The sequence below is a fragment of the Gossypium arboreum genome, chromosome 12, assembly GCF_025698485.1.
Source record: "Gossypium arboreum isolate Shixiya-1 chromosome 12, ASM2569848v2, whole genome shotgun sequence".
Lineage (NCBI taxonomy): Eukaryota > Viridiplantae > Streptophyta > Magnoliopsida > Malvales > Malvaceae > Gossypium > Gossypium arboreum.
In genome coordinates this window covers 106,667,748-106,690,739 of record NC_069081.1, presented here as the reverse complement: position 1 = coordinate 106,690,739, position 22,992 = coordinate 106,667,748, and the positions used below count along the sequence as shown (strand labels likewise).

General features: G+C 34.3%; 3 protein-coding genes across 5 annotated transcripts; 2 read left to right on the top strand and 1 right to left on the bottom strand.

Moving 5' to 3' along the window:
• The first annotated feature begins 1,337 nt into the window (after positions 1 to 1,337).
• On the top strand, positions 1,338 to 5,373 carry LOC108483466 (protein decapping 5-like). 2 transcript variants are annotated; one of them, XM_053023051.1, is made up of 9 exons: positions 1,338 to 1,631; positions 1,817 to 1,917; positions 2,077 to 2,148; positions 2,222 to 2,917; positions 3,005 to 3,172; positions 4,167 to 4,256; positions 4,548 to 4,742; positions 4,831 to 4,941; positions 5,030 to 5,373. In XM_053023051.1, exons 1-9 carry the CDS (start codon positions 1,481 to 1,483, stop codon positions 5,153 to 5,155), a joined length of 1,710 nt encoding a protein of 569 aa, XP_052879011.1. In that variant the 5' UTR covers positions 1,338 to 1,480; the 3' UTR covers positions 5,156 to 5,373. The 2 variants fall into 2 exon arrangements, with proteins under 2 accessions (XP_052879011.1, XP_017642370.1); XM_017786881.2 differs by having other exon boundaries at positions 2,222 to 3,172.
• A 1,059-nt stretch (positions 5,374 to 6,432) lies between these two features.
• On the bottom strand, positions 6,433 to 8,189 carry LOC108482824 (clavaminate synthase-like protein At3g21360). The gene is made up of 3 exons (XM_017785915.2): positions 7,771 to 8,189; positions 7,100 to 7,353; positions 6,433 to 6,956 (listed from the first exon to the last, which is right to left on the bottom strand). The coding sequence occupies exons 1-3, from the start codon at positions 8,134 to 8,136 to the stop codon at positions 6,611 to 6,613; spliced, it is 966 nt and encodes a 321-aa protein (XP_017641404.1). The 5' UTR covers positions 8,137 to 8,189; the 3' UTR covers positions 6,433 to 6,610.
• Positions 8,190 to 10,881: 2,692 nt separating this feature from the next.
• LOC108480952 (probable transmembrane ascorbate ferrireductase 4) lies at positions 10,882 to 12,782 on the top strand. Of its 2 annotated transcripts, XM_017784104.2 has the most exons (4): positions 10,882 to 11,240; positions 11,328 to 11,379; positions 11,452 to 11,648; positions 12,270 to 12,782. In XM_017784104.2, exons 1-4 carry the CDS (start codon positions 11,067 to 11,069, stop codon positions 12,594 to 12,596), a joined length of 750 nt encoding a protein of 249 aa, XP_017639593.1. In that variant the 5' UTR covers positions 10,882 to 11,066; the 3' UTR covers positions 12,597 to 12,782. The 2 variants fall into 2 exon arrangements, with proteins under 2 accessions (XP_017639593.1, XP_052879287.1); XM_053023327.1 differs by having other exon boundaries at positions 11,328 to 11,648.
• The last annotated feature ends 10,210 nt before the right edge of the window (positions 12,783 to 22,992 follow it).

The following is a 22,992-nucleotide window of genomic DNA, read 5'->3' as shown; positions in this document are numbered from 1 at the left end:
TGCAATAATATTAAAATAAATTTCTTTCAGACTCAGATTTGTGGTCCCAAAACCACTGTTCCAATTTAACTGAAATTGGGCTATTACAACACGGCCAGGTGACGTGGCCGTGTGTCCCCTGTATTTTAAAAATAGGTCAAAACATAATGCTCACACGGCTTACCACACGGGCGTGTAGCTTGACCGTGTGACCCCTGCACCTTAATAATACAATTCAGTATGCTTACACGGCCTAGTACATGAGCGTGTGGCTTGGCCATGTAACCTAAGTCAGAGAGCTCACATGTTTGGACACGGGTTGGGACATGGTCCTATGTCCCTATTTCGAATGTCCACACGACTTTAGACATGGGGGTGTGTCCCCTGCACCTTTAAAATTTTTGAATGTTTTTCGAAAATTTTTCTGAGTACCTGATTAAGCCCCGACTTGTTTCTAATATATATTTTGGGCTTCAAGAGCTCATATAAGGGACTTTAAGCTTGATTTTGATTGATTTCTGATATGAATGCTAAATGAAATGAAATGTCTATTAATTGATCTGTAAATTTCGGTAATACTCTATAACCCTATTCTGACGCCAGATACGGGTTAAGGGTATTACATTTGGTATTGGTTCAAATCCCATTATATGCAGTGACAAATCTAGAAATACGACTTAAGGGTAGGGGTGAAGTCAAAAATTTTTTTTGAGGGGGCGAAATTAAATTATATATTTTTACGATAATAAAAATGTAATTTCGCCATATTAATAGCCTATGTCTTTATATTTTTTAGAGGATTAAATAAAATTTTTATTATTTTTGGGAGCCAAAGTGCAATTTTACCATTACTAATTTAAAATTTTATAAATTATAAAAGGGCCAACATGAAAAATTTTCTATTTTAGAGGGCCGGGGCCCCTGCCAGGCCCCCTAGATCTACTCATGATAATATGCATATTTTAATATTTTTAATAAAAATTAAAGTACCGTTAAATAATATAGCTTAATTTAATTATGAAAGAATATTTTATAATTTTTCTTATTGAGATGATGTCACGAATTAATTTGACACCAACTTAACTATAAAATTACTAAAATATTTTTATTTTAAAAATAATTAATATTATTATAAAGATATTTTTTTACTTAACGCTTTTATACAACATTCCAATTAAAATAACTAAAAATATTATTTTGTAATCAAACACAAAGTAAACAAATTCAAATAAAAAGACAAAGTAAACAAATTCAAATAAGAATCTCTTATGCTCTATCCATAAAATTTGTTAAATATATATTTTTAATATAAAATATTTTTAGAGAGTATTGTAAAATATAGTAATAATAATTGTATAAAATAATAAAAAATAATAATAATAAGATGATGGTCTTTATTATGATGAGAAAGAAAGTAAAGGAAGAGGTCGTCCGTTTCACAATCTAAAAACCTAAGAAATCCCTGATCCCTCTCTTTCCGAAGAAGAGAAGAGATCGGGTAATGGCGGCGGAGAATTCAAGTTCGAAATCGGCTTCAACGGCTGATTCCTACATAGGGAGCTTAATAAGCTTGACTTCCAAGAGTGAGATCAGATACGAGGGCGTTCTTTACAACATCAACCCGGACGAGTCCAGTATTGGATTAAGAAACGGTAATCCCTGTTCTCTTCTCTTTAATTTCTCTCCTATTTTTGTTTTCATCATACAACATAGACTTCGCTTTTCCTAGGACCGGATTTGCATGTTTTACCCTTAAAATTCAATTTAGCAATTTAGCATCGTTCATCCCTTCCAAGTGCTACTATTTATCGTTCTTTTTTTCTCTCGGTACGGGCAGTACGATCATTTGGAACTGAAGGAAGGAAAAAGGATGGTCCGCAAGTACCCCCGAGTGACAAAGTTTATGAATACATATTGTTCCGTGGGAGTGACATTAAGGTATTCATTTTTATGCTTATTAGATTTTATTCCCCCCGAACTTAATGTGCTCAGTGCTGAGATTTTTACTGTGTTTCTTCACTTGCATGGTAATCGAGTATATCGTGATGTTAATATATTTACTAACTAGTGAAATTTCTTTTTCCTTGGTTTTTGCAGGATTTACAGGTTAAATCTTCACCACCTACACAGCCTACCCCACCCATAAACAATGATCCTGCAATTATCCAGGTTAAGAATAAAAAATGAAATATTGATTCAAAGTTTGACATATCAAATCCTGAAGCTTTTCATATCCTTGCAGTCTCACTTTCCACACTCAGTTTCAACAACTACAAGCATGCCATCTGCTGCTAGTGGACCTTTGACTGATCTTACTTCACACAACACTCAAATGGGATTAGCGGGGTTTAATTTTCAAGCAGCACTACCTCTATATCAACCTGGTGGGAACATAGGGTCATGGGGTGCATCACCTCAACCTCCAACTGCTAATGGTAGTGGGCTTGCTATGCCCATGTATTGGCAAGGATACTATGCCTCCCCAAATGCGCTTCCACATTTGCACCAGCAAACTTTGCTTCGGCCATCACCAGGACTGTCAGTGCCTCCTTCAATGCCGCAACCAATGCAATATCCTAATTTTAATGCTTCTTTGCCTGCTGGCTCTGCTAACTTACATAGTTCAAGCTTGCCTGAAATTCCTCCTTCTTTACTTCCTGCCAGTACGAGTTCCCACATGTTCACATCTTCTTCTTTATCATCTGCCACTTCATCTTCGCTGCCTCCTGCACCCTCAGCTACGCTGGCATCAGAAACCTTGTCTGCTTCCTTGCCTAACAAAGCTCCAAGTCCCGCACCTCCTCCAGCTACACTCAGTGCCAGCTCGCCAGCACTTGCTCCTTTGATGAGTTCTAGTCCAGAATTAAATTCCATTGCACCACCAATTGCCAACAAACGAAGTGAAATTCCTACTTTGCCATATCAAAGTGCTTCTCAGGTTGCATCCTCTGTCATTGGGGTTTCAAATTTTATTCGTGTGGAAACATCTACACAATCATTGGTAACCCCTGGTCAGCTCTTGCAGTCAGGATCTACTGTTGTTCCTTCATCTCAGCCTGCAGTAACTGCACATAAAGATGTGGAAGTGGTTCAAGTGTCCTCATCATTATCGCCTGAACCATCAGTACCTGTTGTCTCAGAAACTCAGCCTCCATTATTGCCATTACCTGTTTCTTCACATGTTGCCCCAAAGGTACTTTGATGCTTCTATTTTAAATAAAGCTCAAAATTAAATAAACATTGATTGTTGGGGACACATTGCCTAACGCTACGAAACAAATTCTTAAGCTAGTTATCTTTTAGAAATTAGCACATTTGCTTTGACCAAACTTTTCACCCTCTGTGCCTTGTGTGATGCAAGGTTCTAGTGCCCAGAGTGCATTGCACACTGATATCTAATAAACTGTTTTGACATTAATATTCTGCATCTGGCTTTGACAACTTTGGTTGCAGTGAAGTGATAAGAGAATAGTGCGGATGTTGACATTTGCAAATTCTGTTCCTTTTTTACCATATTAAGAAATTTGCTCCTGAAGCTACTTCTTTAGGATGCTGTACTTACCGTACAGAAAGTGCTCCTGGTGTTTTGATTTTTGTTTCACAGGATTTTGAGTTTGAAATTTCCAAATTTTTGTTGCCATGTACTAGTGGTACATATTTTCAATAGTTTTCTTTTCCTTGGGTTGTTGACTGTAGGCTGCTTGAGAAGGTATTAATGTGATTATGAATTGCAAAACGGGAAATTAGAACTGATATGGAAAGTTAAACCAAGTATGGATTCTTAGAATGTGTGATTATCTGGGTCCATTTGAAGGGTTAGCCTCGTGGTTTCATTTGTGAAAGTATGTGTCTCCTTTTGTAAGGATCTTTTTGTAGATTATGAGTAGTTAGTACACGCAAGGTGGGCACTTTTAATGCATAACGGCAATTATTTTACTTGTTTTCTTCTCTTCTTTTACCCAAGTAGTGCCTGTCCCAAACGAGAAAAAATCATGATGAGCATGAGATATACATTTTTAGGTTTGTTGTGTTGTTTATTGTAGTGTAGAATTTACTTTGTTGCTTTATATGATATTTGATAAAAAAACCTTTCATGAGTATTAAGTTCATTGACTTTCATTTGCAATAATTTGCTTAACTGAATGTTGTAAGGAGCCTGACAAGTGTTACAATTTTTTTCCCACTAGCCAAATGGAGCTTCCTTTCAACCTCGCCATGGTTATAGAGGATATGAAAGAGGAAGAGGAAGAGGAAGAGGAAGAGGAAGAGGAACTGGGGTAAACTTCGTTTACATTTGTAGTCTAAAGTTGAATTTTCACAAATTTGAAAAGATGCAGCAAGCTGAATATTGTTGTTGTCTTGTTGAAGCTATGTGATTATAGGCTAAACCATTTCATTTTAGCCTGTAATTTATTGGGTGGAATTGACTATTTGGGTTAGTTTGTAGATGTTTTAGAGATAATTCTTGGCTTATCAAGTTTCATAAATAAAATTTTGAATGCATTTTATTGTTGGTTATAGTTATTCTTCAAGACTGACTGTATATTATGGAAAACTCTTATTGGTAGAGTTCACGTCCAGTGACAAAATTTACTGAAGACTTTGATTTCGTGGCAATGAATGAGAAATTCAAGAAAGATGAAGTATGGGGTCATCTTGGTAACAGTAGCAAATCTTATACTAAGGATAAAGAAGCAGATGCCGTTGATGAATATGGTTCTCAAGGTGAAGATGATGCTGAAATACCTAAGATTCAAACGAAGGTTATCTTACCAACTTATATTTAACTCATGTAATAATTTGATTATCTTAAAGGCTCTCTACTCACTCTATCATTCTGGTGTTGTACAGCCTGTTTACAATAAGGATGACTTTTTTGATACTCTCTCCTGCAATGCACTTGATAATGACTCGCAAAACGGAAGGCCGAGATTCTCTGAGCAAATGAAGTTAGACACAGAGGTGATGATGCATTGCTTGTTTATTCTTCCTATTAACTCTCTGAAATATGTGGACCCTTTTTGATATTGTAGTGGTTTTGGTGGTGCAGACTTTTGGTGATTTTTCAAGACATCGAGGTGGACGTGGGCGTGGAACTGGACGTGGACGTGGTGGTCGTTATCGTGGTGGGTATTATGGAAGAGGGTATGGATATGTGGGGAGGGGTCGTGGGTAAGACATGCATTTGCATGCTCCATAGTTGTGCTTGATTTTTGAAAATCTTTACGGCTGTTAGCGGGCCATGTGAAATTGTTCTCTTTTATTTGAAATGTTACAATGCACAGTCAAAACCATCCGGCCTGGCAAACATCAGACTGAAATAGGGCTATGCTCGGAATTTGTTCTCTTTCTTATTTCTCCGGAAATAAAAAAAAGTAGGCAATATTTTTACTATGTTCTATTTAATACGCTATTGTTTTCCACTTAGCATGACTTAGATATTGTGATTGATTTGTTATATGCATATCGGGGTCAGTGCATCTTAACGCCCCATCATTCAGGTACTTCCACCATAAGCTATGCGTGCATTGCATGCTGGAGTTGGCCATTATCTAATCGAGTCATCATATTCGTATAAATTGTTAAAATTCAAGTTGGAATGTGAAGTCTGGTGGAATAACCATGACGATATTGGTTACAGGGCTGCTCGGGAGCTTCGGAAGTCATCAATGACCATTCCTCTTGCTTTTCTTTTAAGTTCCAATTTTTTTTTTATCAAAGAGAGAATAAAACAAACATTAATCAACACTATTCTTCGGTTACAAAATCATGACAGTTAGCATATGGTAAATTAAAAACCTATCAGGAGACATTGCAACGGTTGACCTCAAACCACCAAAGCTAAACCATCAGTAAGTTTATTGCGTTAGCATATAGTAAATCAAAAACCCATGAGGTGGAGACATTGTAACGGATGATTCCAAGCCACCAAAGCTAAACCATCAGTAAGCTTATTGCCTTCCCTGTAGACTTGTAATATAATCACCTCTCATTCTTTCTTTATGTACGAGCTTCTCAACCGAAGTTATACTCTCCAATCTTAGCATTCCTGGTCAACATATTAACACCATCAATATTATCAATTCAAGAACAACTCTTCTTTGACCATTCCACCAGGCAAGTCGAAAGTCTTCAACACCTCAAAATTTAGCTTCCAATGCAGAACAAGAACCAATGAATCTAAAAAATCTAAAAAATCCAAAAATCCATTTCTCATGCTAATCTCGTATAACTCCTCCACAAGCGATTATGCCCGTACTTGATTTACACGTGCCATCAGTTTTCAACTTGTACCATCCAAGAGAAGGGCTCCTCCAGCTTACATATTTCTTGAGCAAATAATGATAGATTTTTGAACTTTCCATGCATATATAAGTAGATATAAAAGGTATTAATTTAACTATATATATCTTTATGCTATAATGAAAATATCCAAAACAGAAAAAAAAAAGGTTTACAAAGTTTGTTTTTATTATTTCATTATATTTTAAAGAAACATTTCAAGATACAAATGCTTTCTTATTCCACACAGGACTGATGACTGATGTCGAAACGAAGCAAAGCTTTTAAATTAAAAAGTGTTGGTATAAGATGATATGTTTGGATGGATAAAGTTGAGGCAAGGGGAAGTCTACTTGCAAGTGGCAACAAGGACTCTTCTGGGGGGCTTAGAAGGCCTCCGTCCATGGAGCAAAGCCATGTTGTCAAAGATGGCAACATCACCCTTCTCCCACTTGAATTGAATGCTTTCTTCTTCTATGATCTCTCCACATCTCTTAACTACATTCTCTGGAATCTCTGTTCCATCTGCCATGCTAGCTGAGCTTATCTCTTTTCCATGCATACCGACTACAGTGTTAAACCACATTCTCCTCCCCTTCCTTCGATCAAACACCCTAGTTAGAGATCGAGGTCCCAATACAGCCTTCACTCCCCCATTAGGTAGCCACTCCAAGTCCATTCCCAGCGCTTCGGCCCTGTAACATTTTTTGCATTTTTGGCTGTGTTTAGAGGCTCACAGTCTATCTCAGAATTAAGGCTCATAAGCATATATGTATATGTGCTTCAATTTTAAATTTTTAATAAATATTAAATACTAAATGTTCAATCAAATTCGAACCTTCTCTCGGCCTCTTCACGGTCCGATGTTCCAAAAGTATCTTCCCAGCCTCTGCCCCTCATTGATGATGTATCGTTCTTGCTGAGGGCTGTAAATGAGTATTGTAACCCCTTGGCTTCCATTTCCTCCACAGCTTCTGGGAATTCCTCTAGCATCCGCTCTGTTACTCGAAAGCTAGGAACAAAGGGCGTCTCTCCACCTTCCGGTGGTGGCACCTCGCAGAATAGTAGTAATGTCTTCGGAGATTCCTTTATCTGGTGAACAATGGCATTGTAAGATCTAGTTAAACACCAATTTCATAGCTGATTCGTGACCTAAGGAGAAGCCATATGTGTCAACTTTTAAAGTGAAAGATATCTTATATGTTTTAGCTTCACTGCATCATCAAAATTGTCAGCTATAGACAAAGATTATCAAATTCGAGAGCGCAGTAGGATCAAATTTCATGTTTGATTTGTTCTGCGTTCCGTTTTGTGTAAATCAATCATAATCATGGCCAATTTTACAGCTCCATATGCAGCCTTCCTAACATTTATATATTTATTGAAGTTGATTAAAAACTAAGAAATAGCTAAATAAGTAATTGATCCCGTAATTTGGGTTGCATTTGTAAAAGCATGGAGTTATGTCTTTGTTTCCAGAAGATATTATAGTAGCGAATAGGGACATACCAGAACCATTTCATGATGGTAATATATGAACTCGGAGAGAGGTCCTTCGTTAGCTGTCCAGACACGTTTATGCACATGCGTCCGAGGTGCTGGTCCGACATAACGAATATCATCCCAACCAAAGGCTTCAACGATGTCATTGAAGTCTTGTGCATTCTTGACATCAAAACCCCGGAGGAGGACAGCACTGTTTTTGATGATCAATTGCTCAAACCAATCCTTGTTTGTCTTCAAAGCCAACAGAAGCGACTCCATATCAGCCTTGTCTGCCTTGGGGGGTTGCAGAACTAGCGGCATGGATTCACCATCCACCAGCTTTTGGCCTTGGCATTTCCCTACCTTGAAATCCTTGCAAGAAAATTCCATATCTTCCCTTTGCTGCTTTAAGTTTCTAATTTAGTTGTTCTGAGTCACGCTGATACTCTCAGTGGAACCGAGGGTAGGTTTAAATAGTTGTGATACTGTGATAGGATATAAGTATTCATCGAAATTGGAATTTACTAGGCAAGGTTTAAATGAATACGACAGATCGCTAGTTGCGCTTTAGATCCATCTTGTGTCTTTTGGGTTGTGGGAAGCTCAGATATAATATATAAATACAAGACAAGGTAAGATCGATGACAACAAGATCATACCGGATTGTTATCGAAAGATCCAGTGCCTTCCATGGTTTTCGTTAGTTTGTGTAAATAATGAGAGATGTATATGTTTATTTTAATAGATAGCTATCGTAGATTCTTTGGAGTTTTGAGGTCGCATGGCACTAGGTGTCGTTAATGAATTATATTCTCGATGCCTCCCAGGTTGGATGGATAAACGAAAATGCCATAAAATGTTGTCCAGATTCTAGAAATCATCGACGTTTTTGCCATTTCATAGGCATCTTAGCTTGGAGCAAAGTTCAAGGGACAAGTTTATTACAGCACAAATTAAGTCTTAAGTGATATATATATATATATATCCTTTCTCATGCTTATGGATTATCTTAAGCTTGCATGCATAAAGCCAGTAGCCAACCGTTGCAACTGATATAAGCAACAGCTTTTCTTTTTTTTTTTTTTTGATAGAATATAAACCACAATTTGGAAACTGGTTGCAAATAAAATCAAAATAAAGTAAGTTGGCAAGGCAGCTTAAACTAGGCATAATTAATTATACTAATTATATATTATATTCTTGAAGTTTTGACGTTTGGGTGTTAACCAGGGCGCTCCATTTGTAAATCCCATTTAGATAAACAACAAAATAGAATATCTAAATGCTAAATATCGAGTGTTTCGAAGATGCCGTCCCTGCCCCCACCAATTCACATCAATGCAGGTTGGGTTTCAACAAAATAGTCAATCCAGTCCAGGCCATATCTATGAATTAGACCATATATATCTATTTTTCCTGTCAATTTTCTGAGCCCTGACCCTGAGGTTGCAGCTCTGAATTGCTTGTAAAAAAGGGGATAAAAATCAAAGCATATATCAGCAGATCACTATGAATAAAAAGATTATGAAGTGACTGCTTGTGAGTCTATTGCTAGACTTGCTTTAGGATCGCAATCGACAATCTTTTTGTCAACCGCTGATGAAATCATCTTTGACCATTAATTTATCATTAATTGCCGTGTCCTTATTTCTTTTATCGGCTATTTTGAAATTTATAATAGTTGGTAAGTGATTATGTCACAAGGAAACTCTACTTCCGGACCATGCATTCCTTCATTCATTGGTCTGCCATAATAATAAACTAATCAAAACTTAAAAAGTTGAAGGAGAAGTACCATCTGGTTTACGCTCATATAACATTTTTCTTATTGAGATAGTTAACGAGATATTATAAATAGATGAAAATAAAATTTAAAAAATGCACTTCGAAGTATTAATTTATTATTATTGACAGTAAAATATAAGATTAAAAAGTTGATTGAGTTTTAGTTTAGTTGGTATCGACATTGTTATTAGTGCAAGAGGACGTGAGTTTAAGTGTGTTCAAACATATCATCCTCTTATTTTAAAGTTGGAGAGAGATTATGGATAATTTTAAGTACATTATTCTATTAATTTTAACCTTTTTTCTCTTTTATTAATTTTATTTAGAACCATAACATCAAACAGCAGTTGATATTACAATGCATGTAGGGTGCTAGAAGTACTTTTACACCTGAGAAACAATCCCAAACAACATGCTTTTAGAACTTAAAGCACTTCTTTGAGCCAAACCGAAAAGCTGGGTAGGTGGTGTTGTGACTTTTAGCTTTTGTAGTTTGGGATGTGAAAATACAAATTGGCCCTCCTCTGTGCTATTTTTGTGTTTTTAATTATCTTCAAGCAAGTTATGATTTAGCTTAATACTTTAAGATGTTTAAGAATGAATATGTGATGAGTTATGCATAGTTTAAATTGGTTTGATGCATGGGGATAATTTAATAGTATTTTTATTATTAGCAGTTGTTATTGAATTACTTAAATATCATTTAAATTAATTAATTTAATAGTAATTATTATTATCGAGTTAATAGAAATTGTTATAGGATTTTTAATTACCAAAATCATATCTAAAATAAATATTTTAACTTTCGATCACAGTTTTAAACAGTAATATTAAATATCTAAAATTAATAAATTACACTTTTTCAATAACAATATCAAACTAGACGAAATTTTATGAGTAACAAAAAAAACCATTATATATACAAGATTACAAAATCAAACAGTTTACGTAACAACATCAAACAGTACTAACAAAGACAAACTATTGTTGAGGAAGGCAGTTGCTGAGCCATCTACTTGAGCTCAACTGGCTTTTAAGCCATCCTTCTCTGACAGCTGAACTTGAATGAAGTGGAGTGATCTTAAATTTGTTAGGAAGGTCAAAATGTATATGGATTGGATTTTGAATGCAAGAATTTCATTAATCCCTAATCAAGAAGCCCAGCAACTGTCCAAAAAAGGAGCCCAACAATAATGAAGATGTTATTATAGATATAGTAGTTCAGGGCTCCAGTCATAATGCAGTAGCAACGCCATTGCCCCACTATCAGCTCATAGTCTTTTTTTTTTTTTTGGCCTTTTTGATCGTTTGATCCATTTATAAATTTCATGGTCCTGGTTTATCATAGGAGGATTACAGGGAATCTTATCAAAGGCAGTAAATAAAATATAGAAACTTTCCATATAAAGTATTGTTAAAGGTGTCATGTCTTTGGTCCTTTACTCTTTGCAGCCTGCTAGATCTGAGAGTGTGTGTCGGTAGCTATCCTCTCGCCACTTCACTCATCAGCTCAGCTGTACTCAAACTGAAGTTGCATGTTTCTAAACAAGCCCATGGCTGCAGTTTCTCCACCTTTGGTTCCGCCTCTCTTATTTGCTAGAATATCAGGGATCCTAGTGGCAGCTTTGGTCCTCTCGTGGGCTCTTCTTTTCAAGTCTAGCTTCCTTCCTCACTCTTCTTTACCCTCCCAAGAAGACCTCATCTATGCAGTGAGTATTTATTTATCACTCCATTCTCTACTTAATTACTTCACATTTCCTTTTGCAGCCTTTGAAAGTTATCTGTGTTGCTTACAGGTCCTCCATCCTTTGCTCATGGTGATTGGCTTCATTCTCATAAGTGGGGAAGGTAAATCAGAAAATGAAGTGAAAATAGATTATTCTTTTTTTCAAACAATTGAAAGTTCTTCTTTCTTTTCAGCTATATTGATACACAGGTGGTTGCCTGGTTCAAGGAATTTGAAGAAATCTGTGCATTTGTGCCTTCAAGGGGTGGCTTTAGGTTGTGGGGTTTTTGGGATTTGGACAAAGTTCCATGGACAAGATGGCATTGTGGCTAATTTTTTCAGCCTGCATTCTTGGATGGGTTTGATCTGTGTCAGCCTGTTTGGAGCTCAGGTTCTATTCTTCAGCCACTCAATCATTTTTTGTTCCTATTTCTTTCTTCAAAAATGGTCCCTTAAGTTTTCTTTACTGATAAATACATTCCAGGGGCAAGTTAATTACAGTTAACTTACCGGAAACTGAGTTGTAATCACAATTCACACTTCTTTTTTCTTTTCTTTTTTTTTATCTACTGGGAAACATTAAAAAATAACGGAATGCTGAAAGCTGCAATTATTGCAGTTCACCCATTCATATTGTGTTGCTTTCTTTTGAGGTTGTGGCCCCATTTATACGACTCCCTTAGCTGCTTAGCAAGTTTCAAAAACGTATTTTAGCCTTTTTCAATTATTTATGCTGAGATGATGTATTCCAGCGTTACACGGGATAACTCATGAGCACGGCCTGGAGCCATCCTTAATGGACTTATTTAACTATTGCCTAAGCACGAAAATTTTCATTGAAAAGACTGATCAATTGTCATACTCTCATTTGCTCAAAATAATCGTTTACATTCAGAGCAAGACAACATATTCGGCTTGCTGGTTAATTCAGTCTAATGACAAGGAGATTAGGAGTTTTCGTTTACATGAAAAGATAATTTTTTATATGCTGTGGTTGTGTATTTGAATGCAGTGGTTGGTGGGTTTTGTAAGCTTTTGGCACCGAGGTGAAGTGCGGACGACAAGAGCAAAGGTGTTGCCGTGGCATATCTTCCTTGGTCTCTACACTTATGGCTTAGCAGTGGCAACAGCGGAAACGGGGTTGTTAGAGAAATCGACATTCTTGCAAAGCAGGCGGACTGTATCCAAACACTGTCCGGAGTCCATGATTGTTAATAGTCTAGGTCTGGGGTTGGTTCTCCTCTGTGGCATTGTCATATTGACGGCAGTTTCGCCTAAATATCATGCTCTGCAAACCAAACTTATGTATTCCTCAGATACCAAGTGTTTGTCCTCTTGATCACATGATTAGAGATCCAAAAGAAATAAAAAGTCATTCCTATACTGTTTGTTATACTATTGTATATAATGTAAAGTGTAAGGTTTTGGTGCTGCATGGGGATTTGGAGAGGAATGATTTGTGTTTCCTTAAATGGAAAAGCCTTTTGCTGTCAATTTAAAGAGTAAGAGCCAAGTGGTATAAAAACACCATGCTTTCTTTGGTTTGTTGATTTATGACAACATTCTCCACTCAACAGGCCTTCTTGATGCAAGTAGACCTAGAAAAGGGATAGACTTAAAAAGGGCGACTTTATCTGGGTTCCATTGAAAAATCGACTGTACCAACTTTATAATTTCTTAAATCAAAATTGAACCTATTTTGGAATAAAATTAACTACACCCAATTGCCTTTTCTCAATGGGTAAGTTGTAAAAAAATTGAAAAATTTTATAAATTTAAACTTGCTAACTTGTCAAATTAGATAATAGCTATATAAATATGAATGATGTGTTTAAATTTGGTTAAAATAAACTATTAGTCCTTGTACTTCTATAGAATTTAAGATTTAATCCATGTACTTTAAAATTTATAACTTCAACCGTCTTATTTTTTAATTTAAAAATTTTAGTCCAATTATTATTATTATTGATAATTTTGTTAAAATTAATCAATTTAATATATTTATTTTCCGTTAATCGTTTTTTCTAAGAAGAAGTAATCTTCTTCGTACTGCTATTTTTTATTTCTGGAAATCCAACTATTTTAAATTTACAACATCATTCATAAAATTCGATCAATTGCATTTAGATATTATTTTTTCTTTCATGCTCCCAACTAGTTTAGGAAGTTCTTTTGTTGACTCTTTACATGTTTGGAGAATGCAAGTCACTGATTTAATTTAATTTAATGGTTAAAAATTGGGTAAAACTAATGAATTTTATATGATGTGAGTGGATGCTTCTCCAAATTCTATTGATATCTATTTATTAAGAAAGTTTTAAATATAAAAATATTTATACCCTTATTTATTTTTCTATTTAGTTTATTCATTAATCTATTTTTAATACAATATAATGAAACTTTAATTACATATTGAAGTGATATAAAATTAAATATATCTTTGATTTCTTTCATAAAAAATTATGTTCTACTTCAATTAAAATTAAATATTTTAAATTTATATTTAATTCATATATATTAACCTTAAGATGGATTCATTAAATTATTTAATTACCATTATTAAAAGATTTTAATAAAAATTATTAAAGTATAAATATTAAAAGTTATTTTGAAGTTAATGTTATAATTAAATAATTAAATATTTAACTTGTATTTACATAAAATAATTATTGCCTTATAAGGCATGGGTTCAAATCTCATCAAAAGAAATCAAGACACATCTAATAAGGGACGTCCAAGTGTCACAAGGCTAAAACTTTAGTCTGACAAAGCACACGGTCTTAAATAATTGCTTTACTTCAAATCCGCCTAAGTTAATCTAACTCTCGAAAAATGAGAATTTACACAGAATCTCTTTAAGGCACTAAAATAAAGTGGAAGCAACTCAAAATGACAAAGAGACTTTGAATCGAACAGAAAGTCGCAATAAAATAATATCACACCAAATTTTTGAGTAAATGCTCTCAAATATATTCAATAACTATGAATGAAGTGATTACAAATGAATGGGGGAGGGCTCTATTTATAGTTGAACTCCCCTAAATCCAACAGTACAGATCGAATTACATCAACGACTGAGATTAGTGCCTATCTACAAGATGAAAGTTCTAAAGGATTTAAACTCTATATGTTTTTATCCTTTAGGATTTACAATAATTACCCTGGAAACTCTAATTTTATTGGAGTGTTTCACTGGGCCACCAATGCTTCAAATAGATGGGTTTTTTCGTGTGTTCCACGAATCAAACCAGTTCAAGTGGGTCAAATGAGCTCCATTTAATTAGTTGACCTTCATGGGACATTCTGTGTGCATTCGTCACAGGTTTTGATCCATGATTTGTGATATTCTCCTTGATCCATCATCGTGATGCCCTTGTCACGTCCTTGAAATGACGTTGGTTTGACTCGTCTCAGAATTATCTCGATGCCTCAGCTGATTTTTAATTAGTCTCTTATTTTTGGGTAGTTCTATCCCTCGGAACATTTGCCTCGACTTATGTCTCCGCCATCACCTAACTCAAACCATTTCTCTCTTTTGTACAACTCGTTCAAAAGAGCCCACCACTCTTACTTGCCTCTATTGTGACTTGCCTCGATCAAGATCTCCTTGACTCTAAAATCTGATGCACAACCCACTTCTCTCATAGGTGTAGCCTCACTAATAACTCAATAAGCTTCATATCGGCTTTCTACACCTTTAGCATTTCCAAGGGAGTCTTCGTAGCACTCTGATTTACCAAGTCAATGTTCTTGCCACAATGAACATTCTCGGCAAACTAGATTGCCGATAATACTTTGGTTCCACCTTTCTTATCACGACTACTGACACAACACATTGTCGTTAACGAGTATCCAAGATACATATACAATTGATGAAATGAACCAACAGAGCATTAATATTTTCAAGAAAATTTAAACCAATAACGAAGTTGTAATCATTTAAGTGAATTACTTCAAAGTCATCATTGTCTTTTCAATCCCCAATTTGTACCTTAACTCCTTGTGCTACTCCCATAGTTGAGACCTATTTTGTGACAGCCCTAATTTGACCCCAGTCGGGAAGTGGTTTCGGGACCACTAAACCGAGTCGTGAAAATAATTGAATGATAAATTTTGTGCTTAATTTGTGTGAAAATGCATATGTGAATTTGTGGTGCTTTGATTTTTGCCAATTAAGGTGAATTTTATTGAAAGGGACTCGCGTGAAAAATTTAAGAAATGTGCTAGGTATTTATGTGATGGCTTATTACTATGGTTTAAAAAGCATAAGGATGTGCATGTCAAATTGTCATTTTTTTTATAGTGGCCGGCCATGTGGTTGAGTAATTGAAAAAGTATAAATTTTATATGTATTTATATATATAAATATATTATAATATGTAATAACAATTTTATATTATAATGAAATAAGTAAGTGGGTGAAAAGAACAAGGTTGATAACTTTTGTTCTTCATTGCGAAAAGGGGGATAGGAGAGACCAAACTTTCGACTATGTTAACATCAAAATTAAGGTATGTTTCATGTGCTATCTTCAAAGTCTTGTGAAAATCTAGTTAATCACATAGTTTCCTACATAGCCCATGTTAAAAACTTTAGTTTTGGTTGAGGATATAGCATTCGGCCATTTACCTAAGTTTTTGCTAAATTATTGATAGTTGAATATTAGTTTTAAAGAATGAATAATTGTGATTGTAATGGAGTTTCATGTTGCTTAGGTGGTGAATTAAGCATATATGTGCATTAGATGCTAAGTAGGAAATCGGCTAATGTGTTGGGTGTACTATGGCCGATTGTGACTTGGATAAAATTTAGTAATGTATGTGCTTTAAATGTGTTATGAACTATTATAAGTTAAATTAAGTTGAAGCTTGGTAAAATTGAATAATTGTGGTTTAATTTCTTAATGGCAATTGGCTATTCTGGTGAAATGCAAATGTTAATATTTAGTTACTAGTGTTTATATGTGTGCTAGCCGGATTTGAACTTGAATGATGATTTGAGTACAATGTGTTGTATTGATATTATGCTTAAGTGAAATTATAGATATATATGATGAAATTGATTGGTGATATACATGTTTGAATAATATGTATGCAAAGAATGTGTGAAAGAGTGAATTGGTAATAATCTATTTGGGACAGTAGCAGTAAAGTGATTTTGGAAAATCACCATAAATTGTGGAAGTTGAGTTAGAAGCTGAATAAATTATTTAATTAAAGCTTAATGAGTCTAGTTTCTTATAAAAGAAACCATGTAAGCAAAAGAATTTCCGATAATAAGATATTTGAAGTGATGCGGGACAGGGTCAAAATGACTTCTAGATCCCTTGTTCTGTTTTTATAAAATCATTATAAATTGTACAAAAATGGTTATAAGATGAAGTTTATATGCTTAGACTCCTTAATGAGTATAGTTACAAATGAAATAAACGAGAACATATTTTTAATTCTGTACAATGAGAATTTTGATTCGTAGTGAAGAGTGGTCAGATTAGTCAAACAGTGAAACAAGGGAAACTTTAAGAAAAATCTGGTATTGATTTGCCAAACCAAAAATTCTGAAAATTTTATAGATAAAATCTATATGAGTCTATTTTCAGGGAAAATTAACGGCACTTGATTTGGAGTTTTGTAGCTCCAGTTATAAATGATTTAGTGACTGTTGCTCAGGAAGACAGCTTGCAGTAAAATTATGATTATGTGGTAAACATTGACAAAAAATTCGTTAATGAGTTGCTTATTGATTTCTTATAAGCTTACTATGATCAGTAAGTGTGAAATTTGAATATATATATATATATATATTATATTTATAAAGTGATGCTTGAATAGTCGAATAATGACTAGTTTAAAATCTTTGAATTTAAGCTCAAGAGCATAGAGGGACAAATTCGGATAAGGGAAAAGAGAAAATAATCGAATAGCCGTTGTAATCATTCGGTAACATTCGAGGTAAGTTCTTAAGTGTTTAAGCTTGATTCCTTTTTATATGCCTAAGAGTTAAATTAATATGGCAAAGAGAATGTAAATTTTATTTAGTTAATGTGCCGAATAAATAATGATTTAAGGCTATAACCCGATTATGGCTATTATGCTTAAGTTTAATTGGATTTGGAAATTTGATGTACTAAATGAGTGTTACAATGAGTAAACTATGTCGTATATGTGTTGGTAGAGATATCACGATTTGTGATTATTAAATATCTAAAGGAAACCATGATGTGTATAAAATTATTATTATTAGTCCTTTGTGGTAGCCAAATATGGCCTGGCACCAAAGTGATTAAATGTGAACTTCGATGAGGTAAACTATTAAAAGTGTGGTGCTTTAAGACTATGGGCTAATACGATATGTGGATTCGTTCCGTAAAGTAAATTATTCAGGTACGAATAACCTAATTAAGTATATGTGAATTAAATGAATTTGATGATTGATGTGAATCGAACATATAAGAAATGGTTTCATGTTTATGTTCAACTATGAGACCTTGTGTTAAATCGACAATCGATTTCCTTCAATACATTAAGTTGGTCAGGTATACGATATGTACTTATGCATGTTAAATCGATTGGAATTGAATCATGAATGTGAATTGAGAAGCATAGGTAAAAATGCCTATGTCATATATGTGAGTAAGGGTAAAACCATCGTAAATTATCGATAAGGATGGGCTATGTGCGGAACCAACTTATAATTTCTAATTTGAAAGGTTGTGTGCGAATTGGTAAGCAATATGTATATATTAGGTGAATTGTGACCTTTTGGTTTTACTTGAATTAAGTTGTGCGATAAATAATTTATGTATATGACTTATAGTCGAATGGTCACTATGGGTTAAGCTTGAATGGTGAAATGTGATATTTATGTATGACTTTTGAACCGAAATGTAAATGATGGTGTTCATATGAAGCTTATATCCGAATGTAGCAAATGACTACTAATGTGATATGTTGAATGAGATGTGTTAATATATGATTAAAGATGCATGATATTTGATGTGTATCCGGGCTTAAAGACCCATGAGCTTCGTCTTTGGTATTATATCCGGTTAAATCCATGAGCTTCGTCTTTGGTAATATATCCGGTTAAATCCTGCAGCTTCGTCTTTGGTGTTATGTTTGGGTTTTATACCTCGCAGGCCAAGTGTTAGTGAATTTGATAAAGTATATGACTACGAGATCCTATGCTAAGATGATAAATTGAACTCGTATTACACATTAAGTGATTCAGGTATGTGATATATATATATATATTATATGTGAGATTGATCTGACGGGAATTAAGAATGTGTAATGAGAAGCATATGAAAAGATGTTGTAAATTCATATGTATAATTGTATATGTGTGCATTCAGTTATTATGCAAAGTTACAAGATAGTTTTTGATATGCTATTTAACTATGAATGTTGAAAGTAAATGTGGGTAAGAAATGATACACTAGTGAAATTTGAAAGAATTAAAGTTAATCCGGAAGCTTGTAAATACTATGTTTATATGAGTTTGAGTATAAACGGAGTAAAATGATATGTGTTTGTGCATAATCAGCCAAATAGTATTGTACTCAGAAAGTGTTATGTGATTTCGAACATTTGGTTTGTTTTTAAGTTCAACTGTTTAAGTTGCTTAAGACTTACTAAGCTTATGAAAGCTTACTTTGAATGTTATGTTTCTCTGTTTATTTTTGTAGATCGTTGACTCTTACTATTAGCTCGGGGATCGTCAGCACTTCGTCACACTATCTACTATTGTAGTAATCATGTGATTTGGACTTAGCTTATGACATGTATAGGATAGACTATAAATAGAATGATATTTTGACTATTGTATATAAGCCATGCAAATATGGCATCTTATGGAAGTTTACTTTTATAAGTTTTAAATTCGATCTTTGTTTGTGTCTATTAGTTATATAAATAAATGATCTTTTATTTAAGAAAAGGTTCAAAGTTTTACTGTTCTGATCCGATTCCTAATTTCTGGTAATATCTCGTCCTATTCCGGCGACGGTTACGGGATAGGGGTGTTACATGTTTGGAATTTTCAATATCGATCTTTTAGTTGATTTACTAACCGAGAGACCAAGTTTACCCACGACCTTTTCTATGAAAAAGTTTGATGCTCCGTATCAACAAGATCACTATTTTTTTGGCCTGTGATGTTGATGTCTACAAACATCAACTCATTTTGCTTGTAATCCCTCTTCACTTTGACAAAATCGAATACCATTGACTCAAACTTTAAATTCTCACTCTCTGGCTCTACTTTATCTTCTCTATAGGCCGTAGATAGATTAGGTCGCTCTAGACGGTCCCGTATCCTATGCGGACCACAACATAATAAGCACTTCATTGGTTTCTTTTCATTCTTTTTAACCCTCTTTTTTGGAAAAAAAATCGGTTCAAAAATAGTTTTATTGTACAGCAAAAAAATAAAATTTTGAATATCAAGTCGGTTTGTGATATTTATAGTAATAAACTTTTCTTGAAATCGCATCTATGTTTTGGGCTAGATAGATCCTTTTCATTCCCAGCTTTCAATCGGACTACCTTTTATCCTCGTACCACGAACTACTTCTAGTGTGGGCTCGAACAAATTCGAATCAAACACAGAACCATAAATTAATTACTTTACTTTCATTGGGAAAGTAAAACTTTCTCTCAAATATAAACCGATAGAATTACTGTAACAACCCTAACCCGAATCCATCGTCGAAACAAGGTTATGGAGCATTACCAGAGATTTCAGAACAGATAACATACATTTCATATCATACAATGTTCATATAAAAAATCAATCATAAAGTCCCTTATAAGAGCCCTCAAGGCCCATAATGCACATTAGAAACAAGTCGGGTCTAAATCGTGTACTTAGAAAAATTTTTGCAAAATTTTAAAATTTTTTTTAAGTGCAGGATACACACGCCCGTGTGGTCAGGCCATATGGCTGACATGGTTGAGAGACACGCTTGTGTCTCAGGCCATGTGGGCATTTGAAATAGGGACATACGACCGTGTCCCAGGCTGTGCCTAAATTAGGGTGGTTACTGACTTGGGTCACACGGCTAAGCCGCACGCCCGTGTGCTATGCCGTGTAAACATTTTAATTTACATTAATTAGGTGCAGGGGCTACACGGTCAAGTCACACACCTGTGTGCCAGGCCATGTACCACACACAACTGAAACAGACGCCCGTGTCTCTACCCTTGTAAAAATACCTGAGCATTCTGTTTTGCAATTTTAAGGATACAGGGGACACCAAAACACACGCCCATGTGCTAGGCCGTGTGTCATACACGGCTGAGACACATGCCCATGTCTCTACCCATGTGGACAAAATAAGGTTATTTCTAAGCCTTATTTCTCACCCAATTTGTCTTCCACCTACATCAACACTTTAATACATTCACCAACCAATTCAAGATATTAAACCAAGCTAAAAGTAAGTCTTATACATGCCATATTATCACATATGTTTAAGTGTTCAAACTTACCAAATCCACATATGTGCATATAGGCATATTTTACCAATTATGCTATCTCGAACTAATCATCAATAGGTCTATGTACTTTCTACAATTTAACCATTTTAAACACACACATCAAACATGTTTAGGCCATATATCTACATATCAAAATATACCTAACATAAGCCATACCAATATCTAGTTTCAACCAAATATTTATATGCCATCATTTGGCCAATTTAACCTATACATGCCATTATACCCAAAAGAAATTTTGCTATTTATACCAAAATGAGATGAATGATAGTGTGATGTTGCTCTGACCTATTTCCAACCTTTACGAGCTTCTGAATACTATAAAACGGAAGAAATAAACAGGGTAAGCATTTAATATTTAGTAAGTTCGTATAACATGAAATTTAACTTACCATTTAATTACATTAAAGGTAAACAAATAAAACATATTCCAAACAATATGGCCAAAAGCTTAGCACATATCCTCAAAAATCATGTTAGTCAAGTAATCAACAAGAAATATATATGAGCTCATCAATATTCAATTTCCAAATACATGTATTTATCAATTCAAGTTTTCAAGAACATGTACATATAATATCTTTGTATTTCAAGTATTTATCATAATAATTCATTTTAAACTCTTATCATCTCACATCAGAACTTTACCCGTTGAATCATTAAAAATATCGATGGATATAAGGGTAGTACACATGAAGTGTATGAGTCTGAAATTTGTCAATTCATATTCAGGAATACTTATTGAGCATTTAAACGGGAAGTTCTTCCAAGCCAAATAACAGAAAGCCCATATGAGGTTGTAACGAGAAACTTATCTGGGTTTAATAACAAGATGCTCATAAGAGCCTAAATCAGAAAGCTCATGCGGGCTTAACGGGTAACTTCGAAGAGCTATTATCAAGAAGCTTATGAAAGAGCTTTTAATCGAGAAGTTCCAAATAGCCATATATCAGGACGCTCATAAGAGCTGCGGTGTGTCCGCAACACATGCAGGATTATTACCGATCAGAATGCTCATAGGAGCATATAAACGGGAAGCTTGGTAGGATAATGTATTAAAAAACTCAAGAGCGATTATATCGGGATGCTCATGTGAGCTATAACGGGATGTTTTTGCGAGCTATGGTGTGTTCGTAACATATGCAGAACCACAACCACTCTGGGAACCTTGTATCCATTTAATTTCATTTGTTTAAAAGTGATTTATTTCTTGCTGGACATTATTGGATATGTGATTTATTTTCATACTTAGCAATTATACAAATCATATACATATAAATCAAACAAATCACATAAATATACAATTTAGTTATACGAACTTACTTGGACAATGTTCGTGTTTGTATGGTACTAATTTGATACTTTTTTTTACCTCGATATAGCTCCGTATTTGATCTATCTAGATCTAATTTGGGCAAATTAGTTTTCTCTTTCTTCAATTCTCAATGACTAGGGTTTTCATATTTTATTTAGGAAAGATGATGAAAAATAATGATATTTTCTTATTTTATTAATTGATCATCTTTTCATCTTTTACTTTCCAATTTCATCATTTTCTTTAATTAAAATTCCATGGATGAATCATCATACTTATCTATTAACTCCACTTAATGGTCTAATTACCATATAAGGACCTCAAAATTTGAATTTCATAGCTATTTGATACTTAAAGCTACTAAAACTCAACTTTTACATTTTATGCAATTTAGTCTTTTATTAAATTAGACATGTAATCGGTAAAATTTTTTTAATGAAATTTTCATACGTTATTCCTATCATAATGCAGACCATGCACTAATATTAAAATAATTTTTTTTCTAACTCAGATTTGTGGTCTGAAACCACTGTTCTTATAACACCCCAAACCCAGCCTGAACATTATGGCCGAATCTGGCGATATCACATGAGAGTGTTTTTTTAAAAACTGTTTCGAATAAGGAAAACTGTTCAAATTGTTATCTTTTTCGTAGCCGATATCGTGTAATAGTCAAATTATTTGAAAACATTTCTTTATCGCGGAAGCTTTTGAAACCAATTTATTATTTATTTAGAAAACTCTTAGTTTGTTTTAGGAAAACCATACTTGGGCGTTGTAGCTTATAATCCATGTTCGCAGTTCAAAAACCCAAATTAAAAACCAAAAGTATAAGTCTAAAATTACATCAAAATATTCCCAAAATAATGAATAAAACAAAAGCAGTAAGTCTATAAACCAAATGTATGTGAGCGTGGTCA